The sequence below is a fragment of the Phaenicophaeus curvirostris genome, chromosome 15 (genome assembly GCF_032191515.1).
Source record: "Phaenicophaeus curvirostris isolate KB17595 chromosome 15, BPBGC_Pcur_1.0, whole genome shotgun sequence".
NCBI classification, from domain to species: Eukaryota; Metazoa; Chordata; class Aves; order Cuculiformes; family Cuculidae; genus Phaenicophaeus; species Phaenicophaeus curvirostris.
The window spans coordinates 16,155,041-16,174,223 of NC_091406.1; the positions used below are offsets into that span (position 1 = coordinate 16,155,041).

At 40.5% G+C, this 19,183-nt stretch overlaps 1 protein-coding gene across 1 annotated transcript in view; it reads left to right on the top strand.

Moving 5' to 3' along the window:
• Positions 1-361: 361 nt before the first annotated feature.
• KCNIP1 (potassium voltage-gated channel interacting protein 1) overlaps positions 362-19,183 on the top strand; it is a 401,769-nt gene continuing 382,947 nt past the window's right edge. Inside the window, exon 1 of the mRNA XM_069869304.1 lies at positions 362-493. Coding sequence (XP_069725405.1) covers positions 406-493 — 88 coding nt within the window. The 5' untranslated portion in view covers positions 362-405. The remainder of the gene's footprint in view (positions 494-19,183) is intronic.

The window sequence follows — 19,183 nt, forward strand, 5'->3', positions numbered from 1 at the left end:
CCACCTTCAATCAGCAGCTTCCTTGGTTTGCAGCCCCCTATGACTCCAGCATTAACTGCTGCACCCCCAGTGCCCAGGGAAGCAAACCCCTCCTCACCCTCCGTGCCTGGCTGAGGTGATCCTGTACTCAGAGACTTCATCAGGGCATCTCGAGGGGGGTGTGTGTGTGCAATCGCAGCCGAGAGGCTGAAGGGGAGAGCTGCACCTTTAACAAATAGGGCATGCAAATCTCCCTTCTGCAATCTCTCCTAGCAGCTTCGGAGAGGCAACCCCCGGCGCAGGGGCTGGTGCTCAGTGCGTGAGATCGGAGTTGTTTGCTTTGCACAAACTGTCATCTCAACTTGTTACGTTTTTTGCTGTTCTTGGACTTTGTGAGAGAGGAGAGCTTTTCTACCCGGTTGAATCATGAGTGGCTGTTCGAAGAGATGCAAGCATGGGATTGTCAAATTTGCCCAGACTATTTTTAAGCTCATTACCGGCACCCTCAGCAAAGGTAAGAGAAAATGTATTAGTTCATCTTGTTCTTCTGTGCCGTTAGCTTTGTAGGGGCAGTTTTGTAGCCTTTAAGGAGGCTCGTGATGGAGACGATCTCCTCAGAGGTGTTCTGGTTTAATTCTGGGAACCGACTGCTCAGAACGAAGTAGCTGCGGGCAGTGGAGATTGGGGCTCTGCTGGAAAGCCTTATGCTATTGTTTCCAACTTGTGTAGTTTGCAACTTGTTTTTGTCTTTTTGCTGTAGCTCAGAACTGTCGTGGGCTCTTTCAGTGTGTGCAGAGCTGCGTTTCTGAAAGTGATTGATGTGCAGCTCCAAAAATTTAAAGACTTTGTAACAGTCAGTAATCAGTACTCCTCTGTGTTGTTTCCTACTGTAGTGTTTCTACTTGTTTGAAGCATGTGTTCTAAGTCTAGGTTGCTGCTTATTACATGCATTTGAGTACCATTTGTTTATCTACATACGGTTGGACTCGATGATTCGGTGGGTCTCTTCCAACCTGGTGATTCTGTGATACATTTTCCTTGTCACCTGCACCCTGTGTGCCTTACCATGTGCAGGTGAAACTTATTGATGTCTTTCTCTTAACTGAAATCAAACAGTAAACAAAGGATCTATTCATCTTTCTAAATCAAGCAGTTCCTGTGATGGTGCACTTAGGTAAATTGTTACTTTACTTTTTTTTGGTCATTCTGTTTGTAACAATATTGCTCAGCACCACCTCTGGCAGCTCCTTAAATGAGTACTTGTTCGGAACTCCTGACTAAACAGTGTTATATCTGACTGCTCTTCTGTTGAACTGTGAACACCATTTAGATGAGGGTCAGCCTCGTCCAAGTTGCTGTGTGGGTTTGATTGGAGGGGGTGTAAGTTTTGGAATTGCTCGTACGGTTCAGGCTGCATTATTAGCGGAGATATTTGTATAAGGCTGAAAAGTCTCTGTTATGATGCAGGGTTTTGAAAATACAAAGTCTGAAACTTTTAAAAATGTGTTTGTAGTCGCGGTGCGAAAAAGAAGCTTTTGTGTTTCGGATGAGCTCAGAATCCTCTGAGGTGTGTGAGACTGTGGTGGCTGTCTAGAGCACATGTGCTCCTGCATGAATTTTAATGCTGAAGCTGTTTCTTAGGATAAACTAAAACTGGCTGAGATGACTTTTAAAATAGCAAATGTGAAAGTGCCAAGAATTGTTAAGTACAGATTTCTTTTGTAGAAACTGGGGAAACTTATTAAATCTATCTCTCCAGAAAAGAAATACAGTTCTAAGACAGTTTTCTCTTATTAACCTTACTGGCTTTCAAAAGAAATCTACATTAAAAAATATTTTTCACATTAAGAATAGTGGACAACTTAATTGTTTTTAAAATCAAGATTGGTTTCAAATTGCATCTTCTTATATTTAATTATTTGTTTTCCAGCCCCACCTCACACCCACCCACCCTTCATGCCCCCCATCACCCCTCCCTCCCCTCTGATCATCCGTTAGCTGTCAAACACCAGTAGAGGAAAGATTAAAAATTTGTTCAAGTCTGCCACAGAAAAGAGTTGTCAGATGTTGGTTATAATTCATGGTTAATGGCAAGATGTTTAATATTAAAAACAAATAAGAAATTCACAGAAGAAATGGCAAAAGAAATTACTTATTATCATGGTAGGGAAAAGAAAGGAGTGGTAGGATATTGTCTGCAAGGCCTCATCCTCCACAGTGTGTCCGTGTGGTGTGTTTGCTCTACTTCATCCGTGCTTTCTTCAGGAGATAATGGAACATAGGTTGTCTACTGCCATATTAAAAAATGACTGACAATAAACTTTGCGTCGTTTGCTTGAGCTCCCGTTAAGACAAGAAAAAACCTCTGTTCGCTAGTGTCTCCCCTTGTGGTCATCTAGAGGAGTTCATCTTATGGGGACTTTTAAGTAGTCCTTGTGCCTCTGATGCCTGCCTTCCTTTAGCCAGGGATACATCAACATTTGGGTCTGGCAGTAGAATAGCACTGTGCAGAGAGCTGGAAATGAGAGTATGGAATGTTCAAGGCTTGCTTTCCCCCCCTCCTTCTGAAAGATGCCAGCCTTGCACTATCATTGTCTTTGCAGCCAATGCAGTGGTATTATACAGTTTTACCCACAACTTTCCCATGGCAATGTCTCATTTCAAGCTGCTTAGCTTAGATAAGAGTGGCTTCCTAGGATTCAAAGAATTTAAAACTCTGATAAACTTTTTTTTTCCCTACTCAGCTGCTGGTGTTTTGAACTGGAAGAACCACATTCAGTAAGGAATAAACCATGTGAATGAGTGTTGCATAGAGATCAAAGACCTGCTATAAATAAAATAAATATTTCCATCTCATTATCTGTGAAACTCACAACTATTACAGAAAGAACATGACTAGAAAACTTGCTTAGGAGTGTTGATTAGAAAAAAAGTGTTGGAGTTTGTTTATAACTTTATCCCAGAGCTTATTGTTTAGTAATTCTTTTACTGAATCTCCTGCATGTTAAGCCAAGAAATAGAAGCTGTTGTATATTGCTGTTCTTATGTTCTTTTTTTTACGTTGTGCTATATATGTGCTCTCGAGTATTTGAGTAATATCCCCTGTGTTCTTCATCCCACCCCTGCCTCATTTCTTTCACATGGTTTAATATGCTTTTATTTTTACGAAGAAAAATCCTTTGTGAGACACGAGATTCATTCTCTTCCTTTGCTTGCATCTCTCTGAGGGTTACTGCACTGGAACATGTTCCACAGTTCAATGGCATGTAGTCCATAGCTGTGCTCTATTGCTTGTGATTGTTTTAATAATATAATTTTTCTTCTTGATTATTTATGGTAATAAAATGAGACTGTCTGAGCTGTGGCTATAAAGTCCTGCTCTTTGTAATGAAGTGTAATGAGACTGTAGCCTCCCCTTGCAGTAAGGAGTAGACACACTTGATAACACTGTGTGGTCATCAGCCTGTTGGGAATGTCCTGATTTAAATCTGCAGCTGCAGAAAATCTGTGAGGTTGTAATCTGAGAAGTTCATGGCTGGTATCTCTGCAGAGCCAGACTAGCAAATTTTGCCAGCTTCCCTCTTAGTGAGTTCTTTCTTGGAAAACCATAGTAATGTAGCAAAGGTATCTGCTGCTGAGTGACAGATGGCATCTTCCTCCGAGAGCTTTGTGTGCTGAGATGTATACATTAAAGAAAATGTGCTGGGAGAATCATAGAAAGGTTTGCCCTGGAAGGGATCTTAGAGATCATCCAGTTCCACCCCCCTGCCACGGGCAGGGAAACCTCCCACTGGGTCACGTTACTCAAAGTCCCGTCCAGCCAGGCCTTGAACATCTTCAGGGATGGGACATCCACAACTGCTCTGGGCACTCACCACCATCCCATTAAAAAAAATTTCTTCCTAAAATCTCATCTAAGTCTCCCCTCTTTCAGCTTAAAACCATTCCCCCTCAACCCATCCCTGCATTCCCTGATAAAGACCCCCCTCCCCAGCTTTCCTGGAGGCAAGCATGTCCCTTTATGCTGGTGGGAGCAGAGTAAATCCCTTATTCTCCTGCATGGCTTGGATGGGAGTCCAGCCCCTGCAGAGAAGAGTTCAGAAAAGAAAAGGCTCCTTGAAGCAAGCTAGTGTGGGCGTTGGACAGCATGGAAGCATCAGCACCTTTGCCAAAGTTAACTGGGAAGGAAAAGAACAGAGCTCATGTGAGGTTTGGCTGTTCTTGCATTATTACCTCTACCGTGGTATGGGAAATGGGGGCAAGCCATACCCCATGGAGCAAGCAAGGGTGGTACGAATGATGTGGTTGGGGTTTCCTGTTGAGCAAAATGATAAAACAACAAGCCTCCGTGTGTGTGACAACATTGCTGAAATCATTAAAAACTTACCATGGGAGGGCTTTGCTGAGTTACCAAAAATGAAGCTGGAAGACGACCTCTTGGATTCTGAGTTAGTTTTCAAGGCAGGAAAAGCAAGATTATTTTAGGGACTGACTCCTTCAACATGTTCTTTTGCGAAAGCAGATAAGCTTTTGCAAATTAACCACCCTTTCACTTTTTTCCCCCGAGCTGCCCCTCTTTTAGTTGTGCTATTAAAGTGCCTGCCAAAGGCTCTCATTTCTGTTTCCTTGCTTCTCCCATCTCTGTTCTGCAATGCAATTCATCTGGAACTGGTAATTTGTCCACTTTTCATAGTTTTAATTGCCTAATTATCTGTTCCACTGTAGTGATAAAGTTTTCAAACATCTTGCTCTCGCCGCAGCTTCCCCCACCACAAAAGAAATGTATTCTGAGTGTTTTACAGCAGTGTGATCTGGTTTGCTGCCTCTTTGTGAATCTGTATTACAGCTGGTCTTCTGAGATGTTATGCGAGATGGTAAGAAAAGTGCACGGTCCCTCTTAGTCATGCACAGGCTCTGTCTCCTCGGAGTGGAAGTTAATCTTGTTCCTATGGAGCAGACTGGCACTGCATGACATTTGTATTCCTCACTCTGGCCTCTGAATTTCTTAGGGAAAGGTGGACGTTACTAGATGCCCTAAAGACACAGGAAGTCCAAGTTGTTCAAGTAACGCCAGCATCCCTGCACCTGTGTGACATATAAAAAATATTTTGATTCTCTTCCTGCTGTGTAGCTTACTTTCACCCCTTGAATTCTTGCTACTGCCTTCAAATGTAGACAAGCTTTGAGTCAGAAGGTTTTTGTAAAAGGTCTTGCCTGTCAGCTCCTACTTCATAGAACTTTTCTGAGTGTTTTGAATGTTCTTTAATAGGAAAGTCATTACAGAAGCCAGGTGAAAAATGTGCTTTTACGGAGTGGGTTTAGAGCTTGTCTGTGTTTTCCAAATGATCCTGAAAAAGTAGGTGAGAGCTTCTGTACATGAAATGTTGGTGTGAAACCCCAGTTGTAGAGGAGCTGCTGCTATGAGGGCAGAATAACTGTCTTGACCCTGCATCTTGAGAAAAGTCCTCAACTACTGAAGCTTCACAGTTCAGTTCCTAATCCTAACTCTCCCCAGTCAAGCTCTCCAGTTCCATTGCATGGCTGATAGGAACCCCTGCATGGCATGTTCTGTGGTTTTTGTTTTCCTTTTTAAAAACCCAGCGTATCTTGTTAAATTTTCTCCATACCGATGAGTTTTTGAGCCACTAAGCAACATACACCTCTGGAAAGTTACATGTTTCTTAGTCGATGAAACATGAACTGCAAATAAATCTAGCTTTTCCCACAAAGGCTGTACTACCTGAGGAATCAGAACATGTGTACGAGTATTCCACTTCTGTCTTTCATCAGGAGTGAGATGGATTTAAGAACTGGGGAGAAGGAAGTGCTAATACTCTAGACTTCCTTTTAAAACTCTTTAAACTTCTGCCTTCTAGAAACTATTTCCTCTGCAAACATATGGCTGCATGTGTGCAAGAAATTTATTAAGGACTTAATGAGTGTGTAATGCTACTTATTCAGAACACTAGAAACTGTTTTCTTTTATCATCTGGGAAACTATTCAGGAAGGCTTTTTAATGATATTTTACAATATAAGCATGCGTGTATGTCATGTCTGATAGCCAAGAGTCTTGGTTGTTGCTCGATATAGGTTCTATAACATTTGACTTTGTCTTCTCAGCTGGCTTTAACTTCTAAATTGAGTATTTGTAATGTGTTTCACCAGGTTTGGCCTGCAGGACATGTGGGTGGAGTACGTTCAGTGCTAATAAATAGAAGCAAAGTAGTCTGAGGTTTTAAATAAGTGATTAATGCTTTTTTAGAAGTAGGAGAACTGGTGCAGTAGTCTATATTACAGTGAGAAATTCTGAGCATAGGCTTGATGAGATGCTCACCTTGTAAAGCCAAAATAGAGTTGAGAGTATAAAAATAAAACCTTGTTATATAATTTACATAATTGCATCTAGCAAAAGTTAACACAGTTTTAATCTATTGCAATCTGAAAATTGTCTCTCGTGTTTAAATATCTAGTAAAGCCCAAGTGTTTAACTTGTCTTCCTTTGAAATTTTGAGTGGCGTCTGCAGCATTTAGGTAAATTTGTCTTTCAGATGTGCAATAATGGCATGGTATTTTTCTAATGCTTTCATTGTGTTGTATGATATGATGCAGTTTTCTTTTGCCATTTGTAAATTCTTGTAGCTGGAAGATCAGATGTTTGTTTCTGTATTATCCCAGCAAGATTCACATTTAAAGGGAATAATGGAAGATGTAATGAACAAATACGTCCTTTGTGAAGGGATACAGTGTGCTTGACTCAATGGAACAGCAACCAACTTATACTGAAACTGCTTTTCTAACTTGGGATTTGAAGCATGTAGAAGGTTAAATCTACATACAGAAGTAGATGATGTGGAGGATATCACACTCTTAACTTGTCTGCTTCCTTCATTTTCTAGCTATGAATAGATGTGCCAAAGCTGCTGGTAAGTGTGGGGAAAATTATGTGAACTCCAAACAAAGATTCTTGGTGTCCTAGTTCAAATCTGAAGCCGTGGAAGGCTTATTCACCTCAGCAGCCAAAGTCATCCATGGAATTAGGCCAGGTAGGGAGGACCATGTTTCAGGGGTATGGGTGGAGCTGCTCTGCTGAAGTTGGTCCAGTTTACAGAGATGATTATATAGCGACAGTGCAGAGGAAGACATCTGTGATTGATACACTGTCTGTGGGAGACTGCTCTGCTTTCCTCTGCCCCTCTTGCAGCTTTCCTGCTAGTAAGGCTGGGCCATTTTCCTCTTCTTTATGGGTTTCTGAATATCACATTTAAAATATCCATTGGATGACAGGATGCAGGGTCCACTAGAAGGAGCTGAATTCAGTAAGGACCCAATGATTTGTCCCTGTGCATCCAACTTTGCTCCCACAGACATTCGCTTGAATGCCATGGAAGTAATGCAATGCTTGCCTGAAATTGTTTTGTCGTGTCTTCAGACCTTACAATAAAGGTATTGGTCTTCATCACACAAATAGAGTTTTAAAGATTTTTTTAATTGGCTGTATTTTCATATGATCTGCTGTGGAGGGTGATGTGTTCTGGGTTTTTTTGGTCTGTACCCTCATATTTTTTGGTATAAAAGCCATTTATTTTTTATAGATTGTCTTATCTGTTGATTTCACTACCAAAATGTTGTATGCCTCAGGTGTATGTGTTGCATAATGCTTTGTGATTAAAACAGCAGTTCAGAATAGTGGCACATACATTACCCAGTCTAAATTAGAAATGTGTGTTGACTACAAATGAAATTGGTAATAGGTGCCTAGGAAAACCACGCTGCTGGGAATTTAGTTCTCTTTTAAGTGTTTTTGTATGTTCAGTTGGAAATATGACAATGGAGTATGATGCTGGGGGGGAGAGGTATTCCAGTAAAGTAAGTGCTTTTAATGTGTATTTTTCACTCTTCCCACAACTTCATAAATAGAACCGTTATTTCCACAATCTGTTTGCAGTGCCAGTGAGGCTCAAAAGAGAGGACTTCGAGTGTCCTGTGACCTTGCTTTTGGCATCCCTCGTGTTCTCTTGGGAAGTGCAGGGGAACCTGGTAAACTTTGCGTTTAGTTAGGCAACAAATTTCTACTCTCTTCATTCCCAGTATTACCATGTCATGTGGGCAATTAGAGGAGAAAATGAGTAGATTAAAATCTTGATATGAATAGGTTATCAATAGAAACGGGCACACTTTAACACAACTACTCACAAATGTGAGCTGCTGTTACTTAGCAGATTGATCCTCTGTTTTAGTGATAATAACCTGGGTAAATGCTAAAACCACAACAGATCTGTCTTTCTAAGAGTGATGAAATCACACATAGCAATGCTTAGAGAGGTACAAGTTTTCTGCCGTTTACATCCACAGCTCCTTGTGATTACCCATGAAAAAGCACTATTACTACTGCACAGTAAATTTAGTGATGATTTTCAGCAGCAGCAGGCTCTGCTAGTCCATCAGTGTTCCAGCAGTTGCATGGGGTGCCTGGAATAAACTGGGAATGAAAAATGTGAGAGCTTTATCATTCGCATTTTGGTAAAGATAAAAAGCTATTACTTTAGAGAAATAAGCATGAGATGGTCTGCATCATTATGCTTAGCCTAATACTGCATAATATAGCTCTTGTCACACCACCTTGAAGTAGTCAAACTGCAGGTAAGTGTTGATCAAAATTGAATAAAAACCATATGGATTCCGTTGAAGAAGAGGACAGCAAAAATGAAAACCACATTTTCAACCACAAAACCAGGGGGGAGCTAACAAAGGCATAAAAAATAAAATAGCCTTCCGAGATTCTTACTTAAAGTCTATAATCCTGTACCTGTTACATCCTATGCATATGGGGAGCAGCAGTTCTTTAGGTTGTGTGTTTGAGGGACAATCATAAATATTGGGGAGGTTTTGACTTGGCTCTGGAAATGTTTGCAAGATCCCCAACTGTTGAATTGTGTGTTTGTGGTAATGCCCTGAAAGGGATTTTTTCACTTGTTTCATATTTGAGATTTATGAATAAAAGCATTCTACAAATGTTGTCTATGCTGCAGATGTGGTAACTCGGGATGCTACAGAGATTGGTGTTGCCAGCTGTGACAACTGGGGTTCTCTCAGCTTTCAAAAGGTCTCACTTGGGCAATTGTAGTGATGCTAATCAATCCTCCAGAAACTGGAAGAAGTGCTGTTTGCATCAAGGGCTGGCATTTAAATGTATGGGTTAATACCTTCTGCTGTGCCCTATATTCATCTTGTAAATAATTCTGCTTGCTCTAAGTTTTTTTGTGTTCTCATAAATACAGGAAAACAGGAGAAATATTTGCACTGTGAATATTACTTCTGTAAAATCACCATTACAAGCTAAACATATTTGCAATATTTCACAGAGAGTTAAAACATCAAGACCACAGGCTGTCTTGTGAAGGCAGCTGTGATAAACAAGCTGTGCATTTGTCTTTATAAGAGGAAGAAATGACAATATTATAAAAATTTATTTGACAATCTGTAGGATGCAAATAAACTTTATAAAAGCAATAAAATAGGAACACATAGCTAAGATGACTTTTAACAGTCTCTGGGTTTTTTTTTTAGAAAGTTAGAGGAGAGGGTAATAAAGTCTTAGATGCTTATTAAATATTACTATACCTAACTGTTATGCAGTTATTTACTTGCATAAGCAAGGAAATATTATTTAACCCAGAATTGCTTCAAATGGAGTACAGCAAATAAGACTGTAAGGGGTGATGTGGTTGTGATAATGCTTATCTGTACAAGGTAATATGGCAGAGCAAGGATGGGGTATGGAGAGCTGGACACTTCTCTAAGCTTCTGTCTCTGTTTTCCAGACACTTGGTGTGCTCCCAGTCATACAGAGCTTAATTAACTCAGGTTTTATTGCTTTGGCAGGAACTTAATTGTTTTAGTCCATCTTCAGATTTACGTGGCTTTGATATGCATTCGGTGTACTTTTATTGGTGGTGTGTAAATCAAATCCTCTGTGGATTTTCTTACTTCTATCTGTATTTACTGGTGCAGCCAGTGTCTTGTCTATTCCCATTGCTATCTCTTTGTAAGGCTGCAGTAGTGCTGTAAACTAGTCCATGATTTCCTTATCCTTCTTTATAAAAAGATATTTCTAAACACATTAAATATGTTTCATGTTAGCACGCTCTTCGTGACAAATGTTGCTACTAAATTCTTGGCAGCAAATATCTGCATATAGTATTAGTGCATATATAAAGCACTCAATAGTTGGCTATTGGATAAATTGAAAGCAAGCTGAAGTGCTAGTACTGTAGACACGCAGTGCTTGCAAGGTAACCCATTCCTCTAGGAGTGAAACTTTCAAATCTTGTCATAAGGAATGCCTTGTGTTGTGCAAACCAAGAAGCAAAATCTGTGTATACTTGCAGTAGTTGTTTGCAAGAGGATGAAGGGAAGATACTGTCCAAGACCTTGAATGTGGGCCCAGAATTCTGAGCTTGATGCCATAAGTGTAAAGAACTAGAAAAAGGATATATGGACTTGTGGCTCAGAAACTGGAAAACTGTATGTGGCTTTAAAGCATCTTCTCATAAGACAGCTTACATTACAAACTCTTATTTCATTGTCTTGGCATTAATACAGAGCACTAAATGCAGAGAATTATGCTAAATTCAATTACGCTACTGCAATAATATAATTGATATAATATAAATGCTTCCTCCTTTGCAAATATTGTCTTTTATTAGCAGCCTTAAACCTCTTAGAACAATTCCCATTGTCTTAGTCACAGACTTAAAGAAATTTTCAAAAACAAGCTGTAGCTTCAACAAAATGGATACGAAAATGTAACCTTGTCTGCATAATCTGAACTTGTTGGGCTGAAGCTGCTCTGGGACTGGGAGCCAAGAACGCGGACACGTTTACAAGGACTCAGTGAAGTAGCATTAGAAGCTACTGTCTTGAGGTATTCAAAGTAAATGCTGATTTGGTAAGACCCTGGTTTAAAAGGTGAATGTGCTGTGCACCCAGATCTCTTTGTCCTCCTGTCCCTAAGCCACAGAGGGTTGCACAAAGGACATACCTTCTGACACCTGACTGCTGGAACAGGGGACATAGATGCTATGCAGCAGCCAGGAACATTCTCCAGCCTAAAAGGAGACTGAAAAATCTGATTTCTCACAGCAGGAATGGGGCAGTAGAGTGGGCTGCCAACACAACTGAAGAGTAGAACTGAGACCCAAGAGGCTCTGACTGCTCCTGACTGCCTCTCATTACACAAGATGCTGCCCTCAATTTAGGACTGCATGGGAAAGAGAGATAGTGGTACGAGCAGAATATGTCTTCCATGCAAAACTTCTTTTTAAAAGAAGACTATGTACAGGTTCTGTTTTTTGTTTTTTAACCTATTAGGGAGATAATGACTGGAAATCTTGCTGCTGGCGTTTGCTAAGCCTTTCTCTCTGTCAGCCTTGCATTGCAAGGGACTCTTATTTTCCACTTCTCCATAGCAACGTCTCTTGCAGTTCTCACTGCTTTTTTGCTTCTAACACTGATAAATAAAGCTACCGATGTACTACTTGGTTTGACCATCTTGCATCACAAACATCTGAGTTGATCCTTCCATTTCATAATGTAGCACAACTATAATACTTGCTAGGAAGCAGATTACCCGGGGGTAGAAATGCGCTTGCTGGCAATCCTTCTGCTTTCTACTCCTCTTTCCAGTGGAACTGTATGTCAAGTGGTATGTGTGTACCAGCCAGCCAAGGTGGAAATCATATGGGCTCTAAGTGATGGAGTGTGCTGTAATGACATTGCAGTATTGGAAAATATAGAGTGAAGTTGCATGAGGGACTGAGGAGAAAGGATTGTAAGCTTGAAGAGGCACAGAGAAACCAGGAGAAGAAATACTCTATGCAAGCAGTTGTCATGGTGCAACTGTGTCCTACCATGCGTCTTCTCCCTGCTGCAGTGTTACAGTAATATTAAACAATACATTACAGAGATCAGATGACTCTCATATGTGTTTCTTGAACAACAAAAACATAATAAACAGAATTTGGTGAAGCAGCTTTTATGTAGGATTTATATCCGCTGGAAGCAAATCTCTTGTTCTATGTTCAAAAGGGCGATACAGTTCTATAGACCAATAGTCAGAGGTGTTTCCCGGTGGTTTAGGAGCCGTAGTGAATTATAAAACAATTAATGTAAGCTACTTTTACTCTCCTGTCTTTAGTCCTTCATATAAAAGTTCTTTTCAGCTTAAAGGAACTGACTGGGTGTTGTGCATGGAAGCCCAGTAGTGCAGACTTCTTCATTCTGTTTTCTGTGTAGAAATTAAAGCTGGCACATTCTTCTCTGATGAGAGCAACAACAGTAAGGGATGGAAACTCAGAAAGGAGTTATTTTCTTTTTTGCCTCTGATTTCAGGAGAATCCTCACAAATTGTTGGTTTTTTTTCTACCCCCTTTGCTGCATTTTACATCACACTGCATTATGTCCTCAAAGTTTTTAATTTTCAGTATCAGTGTTACAATTCCATGAGATGTTCATGCTGTTAGAATCATAAAAGGAATGTTTCAGGTTTGTTATGTTGAAGGAGGCAGCTAGGGAAATGAAATAATTTAGTGCTAATATCTACATTTTAATGGAGAAGATCCTACCATAACTAAAGAAAGGTTTGAAGTCCTTTTTGTGCACAATTGTCTTGGTTACTATCGTCCAGGTAAAGAATGAACAATTATTTCACTTCATCATTATTCTTCACCCTTGATTTTGAAATGGCAAAGCCTCATCTCTTATCCATAATTTAAACTTATCAACCTATGTGTGTGTTTCCCTTCTAAATTTGTTAGTTCATTAATTTGTGCCCTTCCTTCTTGTTGAATTTCCAGTAACATAATGTGAAAAAGCCAAGAAAACTGTCTACTAGAGTAATTTCTTTTAATGACTGTATTAGTGCTACTGTGCCCCTGCACAGAATTCATTTGGTAAGAAGGTTTTATAGGAAAAACCTGTCTCATGCCTCTTGGCAAGGAAGACACAATTCTTAATTGTAATGAGTATTGATTGTTTTTAATTTGTTTGCTGTGCATTAAGAACCAGATTTCTCTTACATCAGTTAAGAAAGAGAAGTGCAAGTTGAATGCCCCCCATTTCCTACCCTCCCCAGACTGCTCTCACTGGGGCTGTGCAGGGTAAATGCTTAGACAGCCGAGCGACCTGTTTGCTCAGGATATCAAATTGCTGCAAATTTATGCAGTTCACTTGAATGGCAATTTTCTCCCCACAAGCTGTAGTTTGAGAGGGAGAGGTTGGTTTGGCATTGAAGGAGAACTTGGTGCTGTCTCAGTACTTTTGGACCTCTGGTTTAATGGTTAAGTACTTTACAGTTTTGTTTTACCTTTTCGTGTGCCATCCTGCTTCTGTGCCATTCTCTCACCAGATTTTTAATGTGTTAAAACTTCAACCAGTTTCCCTGGTGTTTTATCCCCAGGAAACTGCTTCTTGTTTGAATTGAGCATAATCTGCATTTGAAGTCAAAATTCCTTGACAGTAATAGAAATAAGGATGCCATCATTTTTTACTATCTGTCAAAATTTACTCAGTGTGAGATGTGAAAGAAGGCTCTCTCTTTTTCTTCTTTTAAGTGTGAAATATTGTACTGACTTTATTCATCACAAATGATGCTGTGTTTGTTTCCACTGTAATTCAGAAATTTGTTTATGGATTGAAAGAAAGCTCTTAAGAGAATATAACAAATACTAGCGATAAGCCTGGATGCAAGACTTCGCGTTTGGATTTGAGTCAGCTCAAAAAATGTATTTAAAAAATAAGGAAAATAAAGATTGCAAACATCCAGATTATTTAGTATTGGATGCACATCTAAAGCAGCATAACTGTTGAAGTAATTCCATTACAGGTGCAGAATGAATTGTACATGAAACAATTTGTAGCAGATGTAGATTCACGTAGTGGTATACAGTCTGTTGGCGGTGGTGCGGTGGTGATCCTCCCCGAGATCTGTTATTGTGTGTACACAGGTACCAGCTGCAGCACTAATCTGTTTTCAGATCTGAGTACCTTTTGGAATGGTTTGACCAGGTAATAGTTTCAAGCTGCTGCCTTGGAGGTGCAAACCTGCTGCACTGCGTGCTTCTGTGGAGGCTGTGGAAGAGTACAGTGCTTGTCATAGAGAGCTCTGGAATCCAGTCACATCCTTTAATAGAAGCATATTTCCAAGCAGATTGAGGGTTCAAGAAATAAAAGATCTTTCAACATTCAAAATAAGTATGAGAAAGTCACTTGCCTGGTGTAGTAATAAAACCAAAAGCTTGTTATGCTAATCTTTCCAGTAGGGGACCTCTTCGGCTCTGCATGGGGTTCCTAGGCTCTGTTGCAACAGGAAGATTTGAACAGCTAACAAAATCAAGGTACCAAAAAAATAATGACATTTTATTGATTTTATTAAACTTGGAAATAAATGTTTAGAGTGTGCTGTCTCCACTCAGCCAAGACGGAATGTTATAAATGCCAGACTTGTATAAACTCCCTACTGTCCTCAGTGATTTTAATGAAAACCTATCTCCTGCTGCTGTAGTCGTGCCTGCTGGGAAGAACTGGGAAGACAGTGTTACTGGCTAAGTTACTTTTAGCACTGTATGATATTAAAAGGCGCTGCTTTTCTTATGGCCTGGCAGCTGCAGTGTTTTGGAGGTGTTGTATTGGTGTGCTTATTGTCTGGCTTCACTGTAGAATGCTAACAGGAGATGGAAGAGAGGAGAACTGACAAGTGGGGTTCCCCAGGGCTCAGTGCTGGGTCCAGCCCTGTTCAATGTCTTCATCAATGATCTGGATGAAGGCATCGAGTGCACCCTGAGCAAGTTTGCGGACGACACTAAGCTGGGTGGAAGTGTCGATCTGCTGGAGGGTCGGGAGGCTCTGCAAAGGGATCTGAACAGGCTGGACCGCTGGGCTGAGTCCAATGGCATGAGGTTTAACAAGGCCAAATGCCGGGTCCTGCACTTGGGGCACAACAACCCTATGCAGTGCTACAGACTGGGAGAAGTCTGTCTAGAAAGCTGCCTGGAGGAGAGGGACCTGGGGGTGTTGGTTGACAGGGACTGAACAGGAGCCAGCAGTGTGCCCAGGTGGCCAAGAAGGCCAATGGCATCTTGGCTTGTATCAGAAACGGCGTGGCCAGCAGGTCCAGGGAGGTTATCCTCCCTCTGTACTCGGCACTGGTGAGACCGCTCCTCGAATCCTGTGTTCAGTTCTGGGCCCCTCACCACAAGAAGGATGTTGAGGCTCTGGAGAGAGTCCAGAGAAGAGCAACAAAGCTGGTGAAGGGGCTGGAGAACAGGCCTTATGAGGAGCGGCTGAGAGAGCTGGGGTTGTTTAGCCTGGAGAAGAGGAGGCTGAGGGGTGACCTCATTGCTCTCTACAACTACCTGAAAGGACGTTGTAGAGAGGAGGGTGCTGGCCTCTTCTCCCAAGTGACAGGGGACAGGACAAGAGGGAATGGCTTCAAGCTCCGCCAGGGGAGGTTTAGGCTAGACGTTAGGAAAAAATTCTTTACAGAAAGGGTCATTGGGCACTGGAACAGGCTGCCCAGGGAGGGGGTTGAGTCACCTTCCCTGGAGGCGTTTAAGGCACGGGTGGACGAGGTGCTGAGGGATATGGTTTAGTGTTTGGTAGGAACGCTTGGACTCGGTGATCCGGTGGGTCTCTTCCAACCTGGTTATTCTGTGATTCTGTGATTCTGAGAAGAGTACCTTTTCCTCAGTATCCCAGCCACTGACCAGGACCCTTTGGTGCAGCTTAAAGTATTTAGGATCCACCTTTTCACAAGGAAGTAGCTAGTACTTGATGCGTCTTTGATTAGATCCCTGAATGATCAGGTGAAAGAGCTCTAGTTCTAGATCTGACCTTTGGGCAGGGTGGAGCTTTGCCTGTTGATGGACGCTCATTGTTATTCCCGCACTGTCCTACAAGTCCCAAAAAGAGGATGTGGTGTTCTGTATAAAAATACTGCTGTTTTCCTATTATGCAAACAGCAAATACTGCGAGTCATACAGAGCAAAGAAATTATTCCAGTCCACCTCTTAACACTTTGTTCTTCATTTGGTACAATTGTTTATATTCATAAAAAAATGTTTTAAAGCCTTATTTCCAATTGGTTCTGTTTTAAAAATAACTTAGAATACTGTGAAAATAAGTCCTACATTCTTGTTTGCAGTAGTTTGTCTTATATCACAGTAAGACTATTTTACAAGGGCACTTGATAGACATTGTACAAACTTGGAGTTTTTTGAGCTGAAGGACTACCAAGTTTGCAGTGTGAAAATATTGATGGTGAAAAGTTTAGTGCGTAGGAAGCAATTTAACAGCACTTGTGCTGTGAGAAGAACCCAATAAATACATGTCAGGATGGCTTATTACATGCTGCTTTTCAGAATGAGTTAAGAAGTAAATCATGCAAGATACCAGCCAGCAAGAGCTGATTTGAGAAATGAAGACTGATGGTTGGGTTTTGTTTTTGTTTTTTTTTTTGTTACTGTGCTTTGTAAAGCATCATTTGTTTATCTAACAGATAAAATTCTGCTTGGGTGCAGCCTTTCGTCAACGGGGCTGACTAATATCGGAATGAAATCTTTGTTCCAGTCTTGCACAGGACTTGATTGCCTTTACCTAGTCATCCACTTGATTAAAAAATAAATGTCTTCTGCTAATTTAACATAATTGAGTTTTTGGCAATATGTGCATATTGGAATGGAGAAGTCAGCAGGTCCTCACTTCCCTAATTAACCTGCCTTGCGGTGAAAGGTGAGGTTCTGCGTGAATGCAGAAATCCCCAGGCTTCTGCAGAAAATATTAATCAGGTTTTTAGTGGCCTTAGGTGTTTAAAGTCCATATTTAAAGCTAACCTTTCACTTGTGTTTCACTGTTGAATGCCTCAACGCTTTTTTATTAAAGTAAGAGCTAGACTTGCCTAAAATCAACCTCACAAAGAAAATGTCCCTTTTCCATTAGCTGGGTTCCAACGCAAAGGTGAGAGCCAGTTTCTGGATCAGAAAGACATTGCACACGTAGGATGAGGGGAGATATATGTCAGTCCCCTCAGGAAAAATTATTAGATCAAATTAACTGTAACACTGACTCAGCCCTTAGAGTGCTCCAGTGATAAGGAGTTTAGCTGTTTTGAGACTGATAACTTTCAACCTGTTGACGTACTTCAGCGTTTTAAGGACTGTTTCAGAAGGGGGTGTGATTCAGCAGCCTGATCCAGATGCAGTGCCCTCATGGACTGCTTTCTCAGGAGTAGGTAGGAATTGACTCTGAGTCAATTGAATTGACTCCTTTTGATTCTCAAGAGCATCATATGACCAAGCGATTGTTGTTTGATGATATTTAAGGGATACTGGTTACAGAATGTTAAAGCTGTAGATTGTCCTCACAATACGTTTGGCTTCTGGAGCAGTAGACCAGCAGGATGTAGTATAGCTGACAATTTTAGTGGATGTACAAACAGAAAATGAGAATGTTATAGCTTGTACTACGGACGAAGAGGTTTTATCATAACTTTTCTTCCCAGACAGGAAGTATATTGATTATTTGCTTTGAAAAGAAAAGATTTGAAGGAGTTCTGCTTGTTTGGGGTTTTTTTCATGTTGCATATTGACCTTTTGCCCTAATTGTATTACATAGGATTTTCTTTGCTTTAGTGATCTTTTTTTTCTATAAATGCCTATCAGAAGATGTATTACACCAAAAATTTAAACCCACGCAGCAATATCACGTTTCAAATGACACTGCAGCAGTAATGCAGAAAAGATTAGAAATGGAAGTTGAGATTTAATGTAGATATAGTCATGATTAGTCACAAACATCAAGGTTTTCTTTAGTGAAAACTAAAGATTTTAATTGGTTGGGTTGGTTAGTCATGCATGAAGCAAGTACAGTAGTCATTGGTTTTCTCTTTTAGGCAAGGGAGGAGACCTGAGTTACAAAAGAAAAGTAGTTCTAATTGTATGGCAGGAAGCTGCATTGCTTGTGTCTGGTGCGTAGAGCTGACTCCTGTTGAGTAAGGCATTAGGGGATTGTTTCACTAGGATTCACTAGTGTTATATTCAAAAGTGAATTGAAATTAAGTAGGTCTCTTAAAATGGTAATATATGGATAAAAGCTATAAAAATGTAAAGTATTCTTTCTTATAGTTTTTCTTTTTACAGAATGACATGATTTTAGAGTGGACTGAGGAAGGATGGAAACGTTAAGTGAAGGCATTTGTTAAATGACAAGTTTCGCAGTCCTACAAGAAGAAATGAGAGCAGTAGCAGTGTGACAATAATAGGCTTCAAAAAAGACATTTTGGCAGGCTTGGGAAGCTGATATGTAGTCTTCTGGGAAGATGATATTGAGAAAGCTGGTCACTGCTGGAAAGGGCAGACAATAATCCTTATTGTACAGAAAGAAAAGCACTTTAAGAGACTAATACTGATGAAGTAGTGGAAGCTTGTTGGGATAAGATCAGAAAGGCCAAGGTACAAAATGAGTTATTACAACTGGTAAGGGACTTAGGAGGTGTTGTTAGAAGATTCTAAAAATACACTGAAAATGAGAAAGACAACAGACAAGGATCACAAGTGCCGAGTAGCTCGGGGCTGAAGTAAAGGCTGTATCTTCCTTTAGCCTTCAAGAAAACAGTTTATGACTTGTTGCTTTGCACAATTAATTGCCACAAGGGAAGAGAAGCACAGATGGGAACAATGGCTAAAACATACTTGATAAGTCAGACATGGTTGAGTTCATATTGCTTGATGAAAATCACTACTGAGGGCTAAATCTGTGTAATCTTTTAGCTGTTAGAATTTATTTCTGAGAATAAAAGAAGTATGAGAAGAGGGATTATCGTATCTGTAACATGGTGTGAGGAAAAGATAACGTATAGGCTAACAGCCTAACTTCCCTGAATGGAAACATACCAGAATGAATTACGGAAAACCAGCCCAACTATTTGAGATGAGCCTCTTCCTCACTGAGATTTCCTCTTCCTCATTCTCTGCCCACCCAAAACCTAATGCACCCTAGCTAGACTGCATTGCTTTGTTAAAAATCAAACATCAATCCCCCCCAACAAAACAAACAAACCCGCACACAAACTACCCCCCACTTCTCCTTTCATTAGCAAAAATTTCCTATGGGAATGTTTGAAACAGGAGATTCAGTGCTGCTTTATTAAGT